At 40.0% G+C, this 19,032-nt stretch overlaps 1 protein-coding gene across 1 annotated transcript; it reads left to right on the forward strand.

The window, feature by feature from the left end:
- Positions 1-1,876: 1,876 nt before the first annotated feature.
- Positions 1,877-18,991, forward strand: LOC116231444 (patatin-like phospholipase domain-containing protein 2). The gene is made up of 9 exons (XM_031597221.2): positions 1,877-2,181; positions 5,810-6,042; positions 6,782-6,847; positions 9,692-9,901; positions 10,977-11,037; positions 12,834-13,049; positions 14,006-14,138; positions 15,293-15,409; positions 16,912-18,991. Exons 1-9 carry the CDS (start codon positions 1,995-1,997, stop codon positions 17,201-17,203), a joined length of 1,515 nt encoding a protein of 504 aa, XP_031453081.2. The 5' UTR covers positions 1,877-1,994; the 3' UTR covers positions 17,204-18,991.
- Positions 18,992-19,032: the final 41 nt, after the last annotated feature.

The raw sequence follows: 19,032 nt of genomic DNA on the forward strand, positions 1-19,032 counted from the left end.
AGAGATGGCTCTTTCTTTCAGAAGAAAACGGGGAGGAAAAAGTGGTCATTCACTTTTAAATTTAGGAAGTGTAGGATGTGGCTCCCTCTCCATTTTCAGCTCCTTCCTTCTCTGTGAGCTGAATGAAGAGAAGCACCAGAAGGACAGGTAGGATTGGGTTGAGGACACTTTCTGCTCTGCCTATGGAAGTGGTGAGATGATGAACGAATGAAGATGCATGAGCCAAGCAGATGCAGGTGGCTGGAGAGCTGTTAGAAACAGTGAAACTGAAAATATGGTCCAGTGCTTATGGTGTTCATTTAGAGATAAAATTCAGACTTCCTCATGATAGCACATATTTTGTCCAAGGATTATTCAAGATCTTGCTGATAAAACTACCTCGTGAATTTTCAGAATTGGCTTCAAGCCACCCAGGTTGAAAAATAGCTTGACTCTTGCTCTGTCTTCCTGGCAGTGTGCCCTGCAAATAAATTGCACCACACAACCTCCCCTAGGTGTGTTTTTGAAAGTGTGAGCTCCTCTCTGTCACTTTTAAGATGTTAGGATGTGATGGTGCATGCAGGTGGCTGAATAGATTTCCAGCAGCCCTGACAGGCAATTAAATCCTAAAGGTTTTCAGATGCTGTTCTGTTTTTTTTTACAGCACAGCTTTGAGGAGCACATTGTGAATTCCCTTCTGAGCCCCTCGCTTTCTACCAGCATTACAGCAGGATCCTGATGGAAACTCTGGGATTTGTGGAGTTGGATGGGAGTCACATACAACTACTGGTTCCTCCTATACTACGAGAGGAAACCTGTGACTTTTTTAAGAGATAAATCCTGCCCTAGGTGCGTTTGAGATTCCCAGAGCACTTGAGCACAGAATCATTTAGAGCACCTCTCAGGCCTGCAGTGCAACTCTCCACAGAAACACCTGAGCTAGCGGCGAAGAAAACTCTCTGCAGACCTGAAAGTGTGATGGTATTGCTACACCAGTCTGGGCGTGCTGACTCAAGGATGGCATCTTCTTAATCTGGGCCATGAGATAGCTTACATAGCTATGAGACAGCTCTTCTACAGTGTTGTGCTGGCAAATGGGTCTGCTCCCTGGTGAGTTAGTGGGGTGACACAGCAGTGCACCATACAGCGCTATGCAGATCATGGCAGGTGGTAATGGGAGGGCATGGGTTGGTGGTGGGTCTTGGTAGGTCAGATGGTTGGTTGGACTTGGTGATGTTAAAGATCCTTTCTAACTCTGTGATTCTATGGTGATGTATTAATGATCTATTGTCAAGCAGTGCTGCTGTGCTACAGAACTTCTGGAGGTGTTCGGGCACGTGGAGATGCCTGGCTCCTGTTTGTTGCTTGGGCTTTGGATGAATCGAGCTGCTCTCCTTGTACTTGTTTGTAGTGTCATGAAATGCTGGTTTAAATCACCACACGTACACTATGATCTTTTGAGCCTCAGATAATGGAAAAATTGCTAAATCTGCACTTTCTACCCCATGCACGGGGTCCGCGGCTGAGCCATGCAGAGCTGAGAGCTTCCCACTGAGCTATGCGGTACTGACCTGGACCACAACGCAGCATTCAGAATCACAGAATGGCCAGAGTTGGGAGGGACCTCAAGAATCATGAATCTCCAACCTCCCTGCCACATGCAGGGCCACCAACCTCCTCATTTAATGCTAGACCAGGCTACCCAGGGCCCCATCCAACCTGGCCTTGAACACTTCCAGGGATGGGGCATCCACAACCTTCCCGATCACCTACAGACTAAAAGGCGCGGGGCCTCGAGCGGCCTCCCGGCCTCGGCGTGCCGCAGCCGCGCCCCGGGGCGGGGCCTCCTCTGAGGCCGCCCGCGGATTGGCTGCGCCGCCTTGTGCCATCGCGACGCGGCGGCGCTGGGCGAGGCCGCCATGTAAAGGCGCAGAAGGGCCCCGCCAGCCGAACGGCGGGGCGACGGCGGGAGCGGCGCCGGCCGGGAGTGGCGGCGCCCTGCCTCGCTGCTGGCCATGCTGGACCGCGAGCGCGGCTGGAGCGTTTCTTTTGCCGGCTGCGGCTTCCTGGGCGTTTACCACATCGGCGCGGCCACCTGCCTGCAGGAGCACGCCCCGCACATCATCCGCGACGCTCGGCACATCTACGGCGCTTCGGCCGGGGCGCTGGCCGGCGCCGTGCTCGTCGGAGGCGGCTCTCTGGGTCAGAGCGGGCGGGGGCGGCAGGGCTGGGTGCGGGCGGGGCCGGCGGCGCGGCGGTGGCGGGCGGGCCGGGCCGCGTTCCTGCTTGGCCGACCTTGTCCGTCCGGCGGCCCGCCGAACCGAGCGGTGCCGGCTGCCCGCGGTTGTGCCGGGGTCGGAGCGGCGCTGTGCGGGAAGCGCCCCTCGCGGCCCGGCCCGCGGCTGGGAAAACGAGCGCGTCCCTGCTCCCTTTACCTTTGCGCTGGAGTTTCAATTAGCTTTGCCCTGTTGCCCCTATAGCTTCCCTTCCCTACCTTTCCCTTGGGGTGAGGCTGAGTGAGGTACGATCAGCGCTGAGGTTGGCTTCAGCGCGCTTCTCTTCTCTGGCCTCCGTATTGCCAGGTAGACAGTGGGTTGGTTAAGGTGGTTGGTGTTGATTTAAGGTGGTTGATGTTAATAGGCTGTTAGGAACAGCTCCAGAGGGAACTTGGGCACTGGAACAGGCTCCCCAGGGTCGTGGCACTGAGCTGCTGGAGTTCAAGTGTCGTTTGGTCACAGCTCTCAGGAGTGGGGTTTGGTTTTGGGTGGTTGTGTGTGCAGCACTGGGTTGGACACCGTGATCATGTATCACTGTGAGTCCCTTCCAGCTTGGGATAACTTGGTGTTCTACCGGTCTGGCTGTAATTTAAGTAATCGAGTTAGTGCTGTTTTGTGTCCGTACCAGATATTTCTTGATGACAGATGCTAGTTTGCGAGTAAATGCAGTCTCTCTTGTGAAATATTGCTTGCCTGGCAGTGTGAGAAGTGTATGACGCTTCCACCTATTGAGGGCTTGTGAGAACCCCAGAATATTGGCCTAGTAAATTTGACATGTTGAATTGTTAAAGCAGCTTGATACAATAAAATACTAAGCTGTTTTAAATAGTGGCTAGAACGTGTTTTGAGAAGTGTATGAGATTTCTGCGAATCTCTTAATGATTTTCCTTTTAAAACAAAAAGATCTGTTGCATAAAGACTTGTGACTCAACAGTGACAGTGTTTGTTCGTGGTACCCCTAACAGGCTTAGAACTGTAAGTCTGTGTATTTACATTTTAGACAGAGAGGAGGAAACAATGAGAACATGTTTTGAACTGAGGGTTTGCTTTTTCTCTTCAGAATTTTGGGGAGCTCTTCACTAAAATGGCAAAAGATCTCTGCCTGCAAAGGGCTGACGCGGTGAAATGCTTCTCCCTGCTGCTCACTTGCTGGTCTCTAACACTTCTGATTAATTTCTTCAAGGCTTTAGCAATACACTTGCACTACTTAAATGTTTCAATTGAACCTGAAGGTGCTAATGTAACACGTGAGTTGTTATGAGCTTGACACCAGCTTTTAAAACAAATGATGTTTGTTCACAGTAGTGATTTAGTTTTAGGGCATGGCTAGTATTAAGTTCTAATTAGTTGTGGTTTACTTAAAAGGTCTAGGAAGCTGCATTGAGTGTTAGAACTGCTTGTAAGCTCAAAAACAATTCATATTGCTTACCTGAAAATATTTGATATCGGCAGCTTTTAAGAATTTTAGCTGCTAATTTTGTGTGGCTTTGTGCAAGCAGAGGATCACCATTAAGGTCTTAGAAACGTTATAATAACTTCATATACTTCACTAGTTTGTACAGTGCAGCTCTTTTACACTGATGTTGTGTAATACACAGTATTTATTTCTGCAGTTGTGGCTGTACGTCCCACATGTTTTCACAGTTGCCATTACTGTAGGAAGGAAGATAGAGTCAGCTCTTCTGAGAGATGTGTGGTGGAAGGGTGAGCAGCAGGGACACAGCTGGAGCGTGGGGAATTCTGAGCAGATACTGGGAAATATTGCTGATGGGCAGACAGTTGGGATGGATGATCTGAGAGGTCTTTTCCAACCTTGGTGATTCTATGATACAAAGAAAAGAAAATCCCCGTGGGATGGGGAAAATGTAGGGATAGGTGCCCATAGAGGCAGTAGGATCTCTGTCCTTGGAGATGTTTAAAACTTGACTCAGTCCTGAATTCATGTCCTTGTCTCTGCACATAAAACTACAGTTGTGTACAGGATTTCTGACTTAATTTGACTTGTGTGGTTCACCTTTTGGAGGTCTGTACCTGGATGTTTTAAGTAAAGGCTTTCTTCCTGTTTTTGTTATCTATTGGCTAGAGTATTTAGCTTGAGTTAATGTAAGCAGCCACTGAACGTGGGGGGGGGAGGAGGAGAAGAGTTCTTTGCTGGACTGAAGGGGAAAACTTTCTACCATGAGTTCAGGGAACGATGAAAGGAGGAGGTTGGAGGTGGCTGTGCTCGAGAGGATGATGTGCATTTTAGGTTGATCCAAACAAGGGCCATTGAGGTGCTCACAGCTTAGATCTTCTCCATAGGTGTCTTGGATACCTGATATTTTTGTGATGATGTGGTCACCCACACAGATGGTCATGCTTAGAAGAAAACTGTGTGACTTAATATGCTAAGAAAGGTTGGAGTACTGTTATGTGAAAAAATAATACTGTAGAAAAACAATATTATCCAAAAAATTGAACTCAAAAGCTTAAGCAAAGTTCTTTCTAGTGCAGTGTTGATGGTTAGCTTGGTAAGTTGAATCCTATCTGTTCTAGAAAGAAGCTATGCAAGTTAAAATTTGCAGCTTCTGAACATATTTGTGGTGACCTTGTAATGTATCACTCGGGTTAATGACCTGTTACTTTGACCTTCCTTCCCCTTATTCCCCTTCCGTTTCCAAGCTGACTGGCTTATCAGGCAGTATCCCCAAAGTATGCCCTGGAGGAGCAGTGTAGTCAGTATTTAAACAAAACTTTGTCAGGTGGATGAGTTGTTATGTTAGTCTTGCTAAACATGACTATGTGTGTGTGATTGTTAGAGCTGTTTAGGTGTTCTGTTGGAACAGTGGTTCTCTGGAGTGGTTTGCTCTAGTTTCTAAATGCTGATTTAATTGGAGAAAATTTAAGCCAATATGTAACAAACATCTTAAATAGGCTTTTTTTTTTCTTAATAAGTGAAGACCTGTGTTGCAAATCTCCATTGAGTTCCTTACCTATTGCTTTAAAAACTTTACCTGCTAAGGTTCCCTACCTGAAGTTTCCACTAAATGTTTCCTTTGTTGTGTCCTGTAACAATATGTGTTGTTGATGTCAAACAAATGTTCATCACAACTAGTAATGTTCTTCAGCAGAGATAGTGTGGAACTTAAATCTGTGTGTTATGTAATTTTTGTGGATGTTGCATATGGAATACGTCTGTGGTGGTGGAAGGTTACTCATCTTTGTTTCTTCTTAAAGAACGTGTTTCCAGAATGAATAACTTTTAATTGGAGTATTTCACATGGGTATTTTACATCTACAATCTCTATGGTAACAACAAATATAAATAACTTAGTGGCTGGATCTTCACCAGAACACAACTATGTGAATGTCTTAGTGACTCTTTTTTTTTTTTTCTTTCTCAGGAAACTCAAACTCAGTTAAACACTGGGCTGTTAGTTTCTGTGTTAAAAATCTCTTGATGTTTTTTATCATGCTGACAACAAGTTAGAGCTCTAGACCTGCTTTAGTGATGGAAGTGTGGGTTTTGTTTGTTTTTACTTCCATCTCTTAAATGAAATGTGTTTTATTTGCAGCTGAAGCATGTGCAGATGTTCTGGCATTAGCCAAAGAAGCTAGAAAGCGGAATCTTGGTCCTCTTCATCCTTCATTTAATGTGATAAAGATAATAAGAGATGGCTTGATGAGAAATCTGCCAGAAAACACTCACCTGTTGTCATCGGGCAGGCTGTGCATTTCACTTACTAGAGTTTCAGATGGTAAAAACACACTGATATCTAATTTTAATTCTAAAGAAGAAGTTGTCCAGGTATGTTTATTTTTGGCAACTTTCTGAGCTTTTAGTAGCCTTGAGTCCATTTAATGTCTTCTGTTGTGTTTTGATTTTAAACATCTTAAGTCACTGTTACTTTGACTGTACTTTAAAAATTAATTCAAACTTTATTATGACACTCATTTACAAGTTTTTCCAGTTACTGTAACTATGAATGGAGTGAGTAAGTGTGCAAGAGATCAGTCTTAAAAACAGGCCTTTAAAGTGCTTTCCATCTAAAGCAACTGTATCTGTCATGAAGAATATTTTGCAAAGTTATTCGTATAAAAGCAGTGGTCAGGAAGCATTAAAAAGTAGCTTTTTAAAATTATTTCTTAATATCAGTGTAAAAGCTAGTACAATATCATTCCTCTGGAATCATGCAGGTGTCCTGAAGTGGTTACATGGCTTACTCAGAAAATGTGTACCTTGAGGGAATTAAAGTAAACTTTTTCTTTCTAATTAATATTCCTAAAGATGGTCTTCTTGTAAATCTTTTTTTTTTTTAGATGAAATGTGATTACATTAATAACAAAATTGAATGTCCTCATCCTTTGTATGAAATAATACTTGATTATAACTTTATTTTTTTAGTAATTAAGTAAGAGTACTTCCTGTGGTTTTTTTTAGTTGCTTGTTCAGTTGGCTTTGCTAGCATATGAAGAGATGAATGTAAATGATAATTTCAGTAACACAGCAGTTACTGTTTAATTTATATAATCTTGTTTTCCTGCAGGCATTGATCTGTAGTTCATTTGTCCCAATTTATTGTGGCCTAATTCCACCATCATTTAGAGGTGTGGTAAGTCTCTGTTAATGCTGGAATTATTTTTAGATCTATTGAAAATAACAGAAGACAGTGTATATTCCTTTTTGTTGTCATAGTATAAAAGAAATCCACTCATCAAAACTCTTAGTATTCTACCTATATGTTTGTTACAAGTTGCTTGTCTGTCTCCATTAATGCACATAATCTCATGGTTACACAATCTCTTGATACTTCATGGCTATCCTGAGTTTTTTTTTACTAAGTTATATTTTCTTTCCTTCCAAATTTCATTTCCTTTAAACAAGGAGAGGGGAGGAATGCAGGAGGGGAAAAAAAAAAAAAAAAGAACATTAAAAAAAAAAAAAAAGGAAATCCTTAAAAGTGGTTGGTTACAGTCTGTTGTGGAGGCTATCTGTAAGTACTAAAAGGTCAAGGATAGCCATGGAATGCTTAAATTAAAGCAAAAGTGATTAGAACTGTATGGGGACTTTTCTTTATCTGCACTTCTAAACCTTGTATGTCTTTTTAAACTCCTCCAGATTAAAGGTGTTATGAAAACAGGACGTTGGACTGAATCCAAGGTTTAGGTGGATCCAGGATTATCTGGCTCTTCAGTCCTTGTCACCAGACAACAATGTTATTTTAAAAGACCTCATTCAGAGTACAAACATGCACAAGTGATGCTTTATGTGGCCCTATTTTGAGGGGAAGGGAAAGAGGAGGGACCTTATCCTTCTGTTATTTGCGATGGCTTTGGTATCATTTTAATGCTTAGGAGACTTGTTGTAACTTGGTAAGAATACTACATTTGCATATGCTTGGTATGACTCCTGTAGGGCTTAAATGCTGTAGAATGTCTAGTATTTAAACTTCATAGATTCTTGCCATTTAGTGGCTTGGTGCTTCCTGCACGTAATACAGAGACTTGTGGGAAATGTTTAATAAGTGTGCAATGCTAGCAGTATGCAACAGCTCTTTACCTCTGTGCATCTGCTGCAACAACTGAAGTTTGGAGTATTTTCAGAGCATTACCTTCCAGACTGTGTTGCACTTCATTTGACAGGATGGCCAGCATCAGCAGAAAAAGCAGACTTGCTGAAGGACTTCTTAATATTAAACAGCTTCAGTTCTAGGCTAGCTAAGTGGTAGAACTGCCAGAGGCTGGTTTCTGTTGGATTTGAGGTCCTTCCCCAACATGAAGTTTCCTTCTGCCCTCTTTTCTCCCTCCTGTCTTTAGTAAGAGACAGTTACGTTGTGACAGGGCACAAGCTATGTGCATCACCAGGCTTGTGTGCACTTACCAAAGTGAATGACTGAGATCTACCAGTCTTTCACTCACTTGCTGTGGAAAAAAGGGATCTAAATATAGGTCATCTTTTCACCTAACTGCCAGCTGTGAAGTGTGTTGGGTTGATGCTTGTTGTTTTATTTTGTCTGGTTTTTGTTTTACACCTTTCAGTCATCTCCATGGATTTAGATTCAAAACATGTTAAGGGGATCAGATAGGCAGAAACTGCAAACAAAAAAGAAAAGGGGGAAAAAAAAAAAAAAACAACCAACGAAAACAATGACAACAACAGTTCCCATTCCCCCTAAAAAACAAAACAAAACAAAACAAAAAAAACAAAAAACAAAACAAACAAACAAAAAAAAAAAACAAAAAAAAAACCACAAACAAACAAAAAAACCCAGTGAAAACCAACCAACATAATTCAGGCATGTGCTTCTACTTCTGAATAATTTAATGAGAAGGTTGCTTTCTGTGGCTGTGCATTTCCTTCTTGGCCAGGCATCTTATGATGATTCCACAAAGGGTTTGGTGATTGCATTATATGCCTGTAGGAAGTTGGTCAGCAGCTGCTTGCTGCTGGGTCTAAAGGGTGTCCAAGAAAGCTGACAGGTAGGAACAGGCCTGTCTAGAGGAGTATGTTGAATAAACTGCTCTGAGCTGTCCTTTTCCTCATTCCTAGTTTGTTTCTCACAGCATTTGGGGAGCAAGTATCAATCTGTATTAAACTGCTTTGAGCAGGTTGCTCCTGCTCAAAGCCACCTTGCCTTTCCATTTTATAAAAGGACCCACAGGTTCAGTCTGATGTCTGGTTAGGAAGGAGGAAAGTGAAGCCACTAGAACAGCTAAGTTGGTAAGGAGATGATCTTTGGATGCTCTTAGAATAAACTGTCTAAAACTGGCCCCACTGGAGACAAGGATACTGTGAGTAACTGGTTAAGTTTTGCAGCTGCTGCATTATAGATCTGGTACTTCAGTATAGAACTTTTCAGGTCTTGGATCCTGAAACGTTTGAGATGATGGTGTGTTAAAACTATGGTCATGGGCAGCTGAACACACAAAAAAGTTCAATTTGGGACAACTTCTAAACTTGTGTGCAAAGCTTTTTTTCACTTTTATTTGCGTTTTCTTAATGTCTGAATATTTATCATCCTTTGATTGCAAATTCTAATTGCAAGAGCAATTAAAAGCAACTCTTTTTAAACAGAATGTTTTAATAATGAGGAACTTAAAACTTGGAAGTGTAGAGCTATTCTGTCCTGTTCTTTCTACAGAAGCACCGTGGTACCTCTTAGGTTAGTGCTGTCCTTTGAGGAAGAGGAGGCAGTTGTGCCAGTTATTTTAGAGCACATTGTGTGGGATTATCATCCTTAAAATGATTTGCTCTTTCTTAAACATACAAAGAAATCCCAAATAGAACACTCTTAGATTTTCTGTGGAACTACAGGACATAAAGCATGCTATTCAAAATGTTTAGTTTAGGGGCATAGCAGAGACCATTCTGTTAGTTGTAAATGCTGCTTAATTCCTACATGGGAAATCTGCTAGCTAGAAAATGTCAGTGTTCTTTTTACTTTGAATCTTTGCAGCGCTATGTGGATGGAGGAATCAGTGACAACTTGCCTCAGTATGAATCTAAGAATACCATCACCGTTTCACCTTTTGCTGGGGAGTGTGATATCTGTCCAAAGGGGAATTCTGCCAACTTTCATGAAATGAACGTCACCAACACCAGCATTCAGCTCAGTTTGGGGAACCTTTATCGTTTAACACAAGCACTCTTTCCACCAGAACCTAAGGTAACTCACTGCCTTCATGTATTTTTAGCAAAACATTTTTATGTACAAAAACTTTTCTTTTGCACAAAGCTCCAGGAATCTCAGTGCTTTATCTGGTCATATAAAGTTTTCCCGTGACACTTCTTATTTGCATTATTCATAGTCTGTGTTAGTGGGTTTTTTGTTTGTTTTTTTTTTTTTTAGTCTCTCTGACATAAATTGGTGTTGTCTTGCTCTGTTTCTTTAGGAATTACCACAGGATTCTATCATAAAATCCACACTGGTAAATTAATAACTGTCAGTTTAGAGTCCCTTCATGTTTACTGCTAACTGGGTTCTTCAGAACTTTGCAGAAGTTCTAAACTATTTACACCAGATATTAGTCTTGCTAAGCATTTAATTGCAGACTTGATGAGGGAAGTCACTAGAATTGCAGTTGCTGAAGCTGGAAAAAATTGAAAAAAGACTGCCAGTTGACTTGGGATACACTACAGAGAAGTAATGTTTTGATCGCTGTAGATGCTTTTTTTTTTTTTTAAACCACTTGGAAATAGAAAAACATTAAATTCTACTTATGTATATGTTAATTTTTTTTCTTTTGTCCAGGACTACTGTGCACATTAGTAGATGAGCTGGTGTTGCATCTGCTGAAAGATGTTTTCATGTGGAAGGCTAAGTTTGAGCTGGAACATGAGAATTGCACAGCTGACTTTTTGTAGTTCTGGGAATTGGGAAGCATGGGGAGGGAAGAGGGGAATTGATGTATTCCACCAAGCCATTCTGTTGCTTTGTTACTTGCTTCTGACATTATGCTGAAGACATGAAATGAGAGAGGAAGTTCTTCTAAGTCATTAGAATGCTGTCCTTTTTACTGAATAATTCAGTGCATCTGTGAGATGACAGATAAGCAGTCATATGCATGACTGTGTGTGTCACACAGTAGGCCTACTAACCTGAATCTATAGGATTATAGCAACTGTAAGAAAATTTTACACTAACAAGATAGTTGTAAGTGGCTTTTTATTTTATAAACTCTTGATCTGAATTTTGAATAACTTTTGATTATTTGGCTGACTTGTTTACTCTCTGCTTGCAGGTACTAGGAGAGATCTGTGAGCAAGGATATTCAGATGCTTTTAAATTCTTGAAAGAAAATGGTATGTTACTCTTGTGGATAATTATTGGTGATTTGTTGTTAACCAGTGTGGTTTTTGTTGCTTTTTTTTTTTTTTTTAAAGGGTTGAAGGGGAACAAGGGTTTTGTAACTTATATTCTCATGAATTTCAGCTGGTAGAAATCAGACAGTTTTAACTACTTGCCTGAGGTAGTTGTCACACAAAAACTGCACTTCTGGGTTTTCAGCATTCTTGTGTTAAGTCAGTACTATTATCATTTAGTGAAATTACCAAAGAATTCTACTCATAATTCTAGAAAAATTGTATCAGTTTCTTTTGCCTTAATACCAGGGGATAGGAGTAGACTACGCTCTTGTGCAGTCTGCATCTTCTTATTTCCTCTCTTGTACTGTCCAAGTAAATTTGTAGGAAAAACATTACAGTTCAGAACTGGGAACTGTCTAACAATAGTATTAAATAAGTAATGGATAAATCCTTTGTCTATATCATGAAAGACTTTACAAGTAGTCTTAAAATGTAGCAGTTACTGGGATCCAGATCAGTTTAGGAATAACTGAAAGATCTTCCCTTTCTCTTGAATCAAAGTAAAATGTTTATGAATCTCATTCCTTGCTCAATTTTGAGACAGACAAGCTAGAAACAATCATTTACTACTTAGCATGAAGGTAACTGTATGTATGAGATGCTATCCCCATACTCTTTGGGTGCAGAAGCAAATAGTGCTGGGTCAGATTATAGGAATGGAAATTTATGATGTTTGTACTATTAGAGTTAGTGCCAGCTAATGTGCTGTAATGTGCTTGTAGCTTGATGTGCTCTTTGCTTATACTCACATTTTATTCCTGTTTCCTTGAAACAATTTCTTCATGTTCAAGAACATCCCAGTTCTGCTTAAGAGCTTAATTTCTAGTAATATTGTTAAATAATTAAGAGAGTCCCACTTTAGATCCTTTGCAAGATAATTAAAAGTACAAGCTTTTGCAGACACAAACATGCCTATAGCTTGGAGCTGCCTGTGCTAAGATAGGTGCAGTATGTGAACACAGCCTATGAGTTTCCTGTGTGCACACTTCCATCTGACGCTGTATCTGAGACTGCTTACAGGTCTTTCTTGGAGTCTTCACCTCACATCCCCTATGCATTGCAATATTTGTCCTCATTTTCATACTACTGATGTGATACTTTTGTTCCTGGTGTAGCCTTTCCAAACTCTTTAGTTATGTATCTACTTCCTTGTTAAGCTGTTTCAACTATAGGAGCTCCTATTTTTTTTCCCCATCCAGAACACTTTGATATAGATAACTTCTCTGCTAAAGTCTTTATATAAACTTTTGACACTTATCAGCAACAAATGCTAACTTAGTTTCATGCTTCGAATGTGTCTTAATATTTACCTCTTTCCTTTTGCACCTTATAACAGCACCTCAAAGCATTCTTATGATATCTTCTGTGTCAAATTTCTCTGATGCATTGTAGATGTTTTCTTTCAAACAAAAACAAGTCAGTTTTTCTCATCTCCTTTAAACCATTTGCTTTGCTGCTGGAAAACTACTTTGGCAAATGACTGTATGTTTCAGATTCAGTCTCAGTTGTTCACTTTTTTCATTTGCTTTAGAATTTGTTTTAAAGCAAGATCTAAATCTGTACAAGAATAGTCGTAATGATGAATAAATCTTTGTCTGCTTATAAGAACAAATGTATTTGACATTAGGTAGATAATGTCCCTTCAGGGTAAGACCTCCTGTAATGATAAACAAAGTACAGGTACTCCAAAGATCTGTGGATTGAGCCTAAGTGGAAGCTCTTGACTCTTCCAGGTATTCTGAATGATTCAATTTATGTCAGCTTGTCGTTCACAAAAACAAATCCTCATGAAGCTGCACAACACATTGACTATATGAAGAAAAAAAATATGTCTGAGAACAATAGAGTAGGAACTTCACAAGTGGAAGTACTTGGTGACCAGCTGAAGCAAAATCCATGGCCTCTGGAGAAGAGCATATTTGAGAGTTTACCTCCTAGGCTTCGTAAAGGTACATTCTTCAGACTGTGTTCTGTAACTTTAAATGGCAAATAGTGATTTCCCATCTTACCCCCTAACCTTACTCTAATCTTATAATTTGCAAAAGCTATTTTATTTAATTGTATTGCTCCCTATGACATCAGAGGTTAGCTGAACTCAGAAGTGTTCTCAAAGTACATAGAAAATGGAAACGTGTATCTTGATTTAGCTACAAGAGTAAGTCTGAAACAGGGCAAAGGAGTCACTTTGTAGAGACATGAATTACATTCTCATGTAGTTTTGAATTTAGTTTGTAAGTCTACAATATCTTTGTAAGTGTATATTTAACAATAAAGTTGAACTTCAAATTCAAACACTGGTTACCCCTGTCTTATTTTTATATCACACTTCAGTAGATTTCTAATTGCCTGGTTTTCCTGTTGTCTTAAGGTATTAATAGACCAGGAACACTTCTGATATTTCTTAGTCTATAATTCTTACCAACATTTTCTTGTGGATGCTGATCAGTATTTTCAAGATCTGAAATTTGTAGTCATAGTGACTTAGAATAAAATACGAAGTGTGAAACTTCTGAAAGCTATACATAACTGGAATATGTGGAACTCTAGAATTTAAACTCCTTAAAGTTCCACAGTCTCAGACAAGGAAAGAATGGTGTCTAAAATACATAAGGTTCACATCTCCAAAAATACTTACATCTCATATGAAGTTAATACTTAAATTTACTGCTTAACAGTTCTGAGTAATGTCTCTTTATTTCTGTGTTATTAGCCAGTGCTTCCCATATTTTAAAATAGCATTGAGAGTACTTATCATAAGTGCCTTGAGATTGCTTTTTCCAATTTCTATGTGAGCCTTATTCAGTAATACTTGATCATACTGACTGAAGATTACCAAAACTTGAGTGAATTAATTGAACAGTTTCCAAATAGCCTAACATCTTTCTCAAACACAATTACTCTTAAGCGTTTCAGGAAGCTTGTAAAGAACCAAATGGATTCTATGCTCAGTTCTCTAAGCTCTTCCCAATGCGGGTGATATCCTATCTGATGCTACCATATACATTACCTGTGGAGTCTGCTTATTCTGCTGCTTTACGGTAAGAAAGTTTTCATGAACCACTTTGTAATTGCACTTGAGTATAATTGAATGCTTATTCAATTTTATAGATGCTCTGGTACTCTATAATTCAAATGTTAACTGTCCAAAGAGTTCTTTCTACCTACATAAGGTGCGTCCTCCTAAAGCCTCTACAATCTATAGAAATAATTCTACTAAGAAAAAGTTTAAATAATAAATTTACTGCCAAAAGCTGTCTCTTAATTCCTCAAAAGAAGCACCCTTAATCCTGTGATTGTGCAGACTATTCACTACTATTTCTGTATTCTGCAGTGGTATTTGAACTCCAGATGGAGTTCTGTGCTTTTGCTTTTTCCTGAAGTCAGGAATGAAATCTAAGAGCTTATTTGCCAAATAAACTTTCTTATTGAGTTTGCTTAGGTTTTCTGAGGGCTGTTCTCTTGAAACAGTGCTGATTTTAAAGGTTTTCTGACTCTTGAAAAGGAGGAACTATACGCCATGAGCCCTAAACAGTTGTTGCTTAACTGAATTCTAGTATTTGCACTGCACATGCTTCTACTTTATTTAGAAAATACTAGAAGAAATCAAATGCTCTGTAAACAGATCCAGGTAAAACTCCAGTAAAATATTTCCCTGTCCCACTTAAAATGATGCAGAAGTGCCATGTTCCTCAAATGAGAAGCAATCAACAGAATTATGTGGTTTTTTTCCCTCTCCCCCTCCTCCAGTGTAACTGACTTGTTAGCATCTTCGGGGGAAAATGCAAAAAACATTTGTAATATTATTCTATGTCTGCCTTCATTGTTCTTCCATTGTGCTTTTCTTCTGTTCTTGTTTCCCATGTAATATTTAAACTCCCCAAGAAGTTCCTACTACACAGAGGGCTCAAAGACAGGAATTTTTTATAGGCTACCTAGAATTTGGTAGAATGCATGTACTGGTCAGATGTTCAACATAAATCAGAGACGTAGTGATATGTGCTGCTTTTTTCTTTAGGTTGTAGAGAAGAGGTGAGTGAATCAGATGGAAATCTAGGGAGGTTGTAAAGATCTGGAGATGTTGTTGAGGGTGTTAACACAGCTGTTGTTCTCCCCAAGCTGTTTTGTTGGATGCATTATGTAGGAACATAATATGAGCTCTGTTTACAAACTAACTTGTATATTTTGATTGTAGGTTAGTAAACTGGTTTCCTGACATGCCTGCTGATGTTCGATGGATGCAAGAACAACTTCTTCAGATTGCTGGTACAGTTTATTCCCAGGCAAAAAAGAGGCTGTTCTTTACATCCAGGTAAACTGGTGTGCTGCTGCATGCAAATTATGTGTTTTTAAAAGTTCCCTCTTAACAGAGCTTCCAGTACTAAGTTTCCCTCTTAAAAGGATTTGACAAGTGACAACTTGCCCTGGTACAAATCTAAGACTGCCATTTGTTTCACCTTTTGCTGAGGAGTTTAGTATTTACCCAGGGATCTTGAACAACTTCTACAAAATAATATGACAGCCCACGTTTTCCATTTAAAGTAGACTTGTTGCTGTAACAGTGAGTTGTGCAGCCATGTCAGAGTAGAGCTGGTGTTCGTAGGCTGTCTCTGAAGTCCAAATGGTCATAAAAACCGTCTCCTAAGATTTGGTTTGAGAAAGCAGAAATCCAGACTTAATAGATCAGGATGTGTGATGTGCTTTCCTACAAATAGCTGAACATCAGCCTGCTGATGGGAAGTAGTGAATGAATCTTTTGTTTTGGTTGGCTTGTTGCTTTTGCTTGACCTGGTAAACTGTGTTTATCTCAATACATAAGCTCTCATGCATTTCTCTCTCCATTTTATTTTTTAACCACCCACAGCTAGTGGCTGCGTAGTACTTGTCTGCCTGCTGGGGTTAAAGCACAGCAATGATCACTACCCACAGAATCATTTACACTGTTAAACTTTGAAGTTTTCTGAAGCCTTTCTTTAAATGGATTTCCCCTTCAGATGGCTAGGTCCCAAGGCTGTGTATGTAGAATCCTGCACTGTATTCTATAGGTGACTCTTTGTGGGCTTGTACTGTGTTTCATTATTCATCAAGAACTTACTGTTGCTTTTCTGAAAAGAAATAATCCCATTGCTTTTTCCTCTCTTCCTCCTATGTCTTCAGATCTAGCTTCTCTTTTGCAATCAGACTCAAATCTCATGGAAACTTGAGCTGTTTGCGGTTTAGGCATTCTTCTGGGAGCTTCACCAGCTGGGATGGTATCTTCTAGTGCATCTGAAATTCAAGTATAGAAACTGATGTTGAAGCATGTGTATGGGGAGTTTGTTTAGAGGGGAGTGAATGATGGTGGTTTTTTTTTCTTTGTTTCCCTAATGGTATTGCAAGGGATGAGAAGGAACTTTTAGGGGGGGAAAAAACTATTTCCTGGTGAATGTTGAGACCATGCTTGTTAATGTCCAGTAATTGCTGTGATTCATGAGTGGGTAGCTAGGGGAGATCAGAACTATTCAAGTAATGCACCAATTGGGTCTCCCCTTTTAAACATATTAGAACAGTGTGGTGACTTGTAATTAACAATTTATATATATACTTCTGAGGGCATCACATAAAGGTAGGATGCTTTTGTTCTAGATAAGGTTGTTTTAAGGTCTTTTTCCTGTTGTTGTGTCCTAACTCATTAAATACATTTAGAATTAACCTTTTTCCTATAGTGTTCTTTGTCATGAAGATTCCTTGGAAGAAATCTGAGTAGTAATAGAGACATCATTGAAATGCTACTGATTTTTATCTTTTTTTTTTTTTGCATTCTTTCTTAAACAGGAAAGACAATTACACACCACTAAGAAAATGTCAGACTGCCCCATCTACTGTGGAATTTCGTTCTTCATACTCTCATCTTAAAATGCCTCATTCTTCTGCGGATATTGAAACCTGGCTCTGGGAATCTTCATGCTACATGGACTCGGTTATGAAACACGCTTCTCCTAAGACAAAGGAGCAGTCAGACTTAAACTCCTATCCTAACTTTCTCCCAAATTCTGATGAGTCTGGTTTGGAAATAGATTTTGACTCCTCCTCAGAGACAAGTTTCCAAACTGCTCCAGAATATTAATTTGGAAATAAATTCCACAGCTTCCAAAATTCTAATTTGGCAGAGAAATTGAAATCCTAAAGGACTAAAGGTTACTTTGTTTATTGCCAATAAGTCTTGGAAAAATGTTTACAACTTCCTGAGAAATCTGCCTTTGGAATTCTGCTGTTTTATGGATCATTAAAACAGTGGCTCCTATAGGAAGAGACAGACTATGTGTCTGTCAAAGCACCAGCTCAGTAAACTATAGTAAGGTTTGTAGTAAACAATGTCTCTCTGGAAATGAGATTTTTGTTTTTTAAATCTACTTTCAGGACAAAAATGTAAATTCTGTAAACATCTTGGTAAACAAGCATTGATAACAAAAGCTTTTTAAAAATGTAATTCCCAGTAACATGTTTGAGGATCACTTTTATAGCACTTAATGAAATTGGATTTGTACTTCATAAAGGGAAATACACATTTGTGCTTTTTAGTGGCCTCCTATGTCTGTATGCCTTATGTTAAACATACTGTTCTATTTACAGAAAAGTTGTCTGCATGAGATAATGTAGGAACAGTGTTAGTCTAGGTTATTGTCTATATTGCACAGCTGATAATGACTGCTCAGGTTCCTCTATGGCTCTTTCCCTTCTTAAATACTTCAGTGGAAAAAGTCATGAGAACTGGGATGCTTTCACCTGAAATGCAATCAGGTAGTTTCAGTGACTTCACAGAACTTCTGTGTACTCAGTAAGAGTTTAATACTTGACTAAGTATTGAAAGGTAGGTAAAATAGTGGCTGTGATTAGTAATTTCAGGTGTTAAACTTTATGGCAGATGTTAACGTACTTCAGTTTATATTGAGTGGTGGCTAATGTTTTGGTCTTCTCTCTAATTGCTGCCCAATCATTCTTGATCCATTTATTTCACTTCCAGCTCAGGACATTTTTCTGCTCTTCCTTCACTTTCCCCTTGCTGCAGGAGAGTTGGGAGGGAAGAAAAAAACGGTCCTTTCTGGCTCTGGAAGGCCTGACAGCCCCAGAGAGCTTTCCAGGAACAATTGTCAGACAAAGCAAATCTGTAAGACTTGGTGGAAGCGGCAATATCCAGGGGCTGTGCAAAGGTCTCAAATAATGGGTTGAAAGTGGACTGGATCACATCTGTATTGAGTGATAAGTGTTGTAAACGCTTCCCTCAATGAAGGTTCTGTGTAAATGTAATAAAGACAGTGTATCAGTGTATGAATACTTCAGGAAAAGTAGTACCTGTTGAGATTAACTACTATTTTTGCTGTTTTAGTATTGTTTTGGATGTGTTTTTTTTTTTTCTTTTGAAATGGAAGGAAGCAGCTCTGTCTTTGGAGGTCAGGTTGCCATGTGTTTGCAGCAGGTGTGTGATGTTTGCAGGCTTCCTGTGTGTGGATATGAATTCTGGGCAACCCTGCAGTGGCTCAGGGAAGAGATGGAAGGTGCTCAGGGGGAGCACTGCAGTGAGGGAGGAGCAGGGCTGAGTAACGGGATGTAAGGGAGAGAGAAGGGAATGTTTCCTTCAGGAGTTTAAGTGTGGGTACAGAGAAGTTTTCCAGGAGCAAGTGTTTCTGCATTGGACCAGCCTTTACGCAGTTTTTCAGCTGCCATTCCCCTAAGCTCGAAGTACTAAATGGTACAGCATGAAAATAATATTTTGCTGAGGGCCAAACAGCTCCGCTGTCACGTTCTTGTTATGGACACCTGGTGCTATTCTACTTCACCTGTTTTGTCCCCGTCTCGTGTGTATGTATCCTCAAATGGAAATGTTATTGAAACCACAATTAAAAGATGAAATGTCCGGGTTTGGTGTCTCTATGCGTTACTTTACGCTCCTGCGCC

This window comes from Phasianus colchicus, chromosome 1 (genome assembly GCF_987193195.1).
Source record: "Phasianus colchicus chromosome 1, bPhaCol1.hap1.1, whole genome shotgun sequence".
Classification (NCBI taxonomy): domain Eukaryota; kingdom Metazoa; phylum Chordata; class Aves; order Galliformes; family Phasianidae; genus Phasianus; species Phasianus colchicus.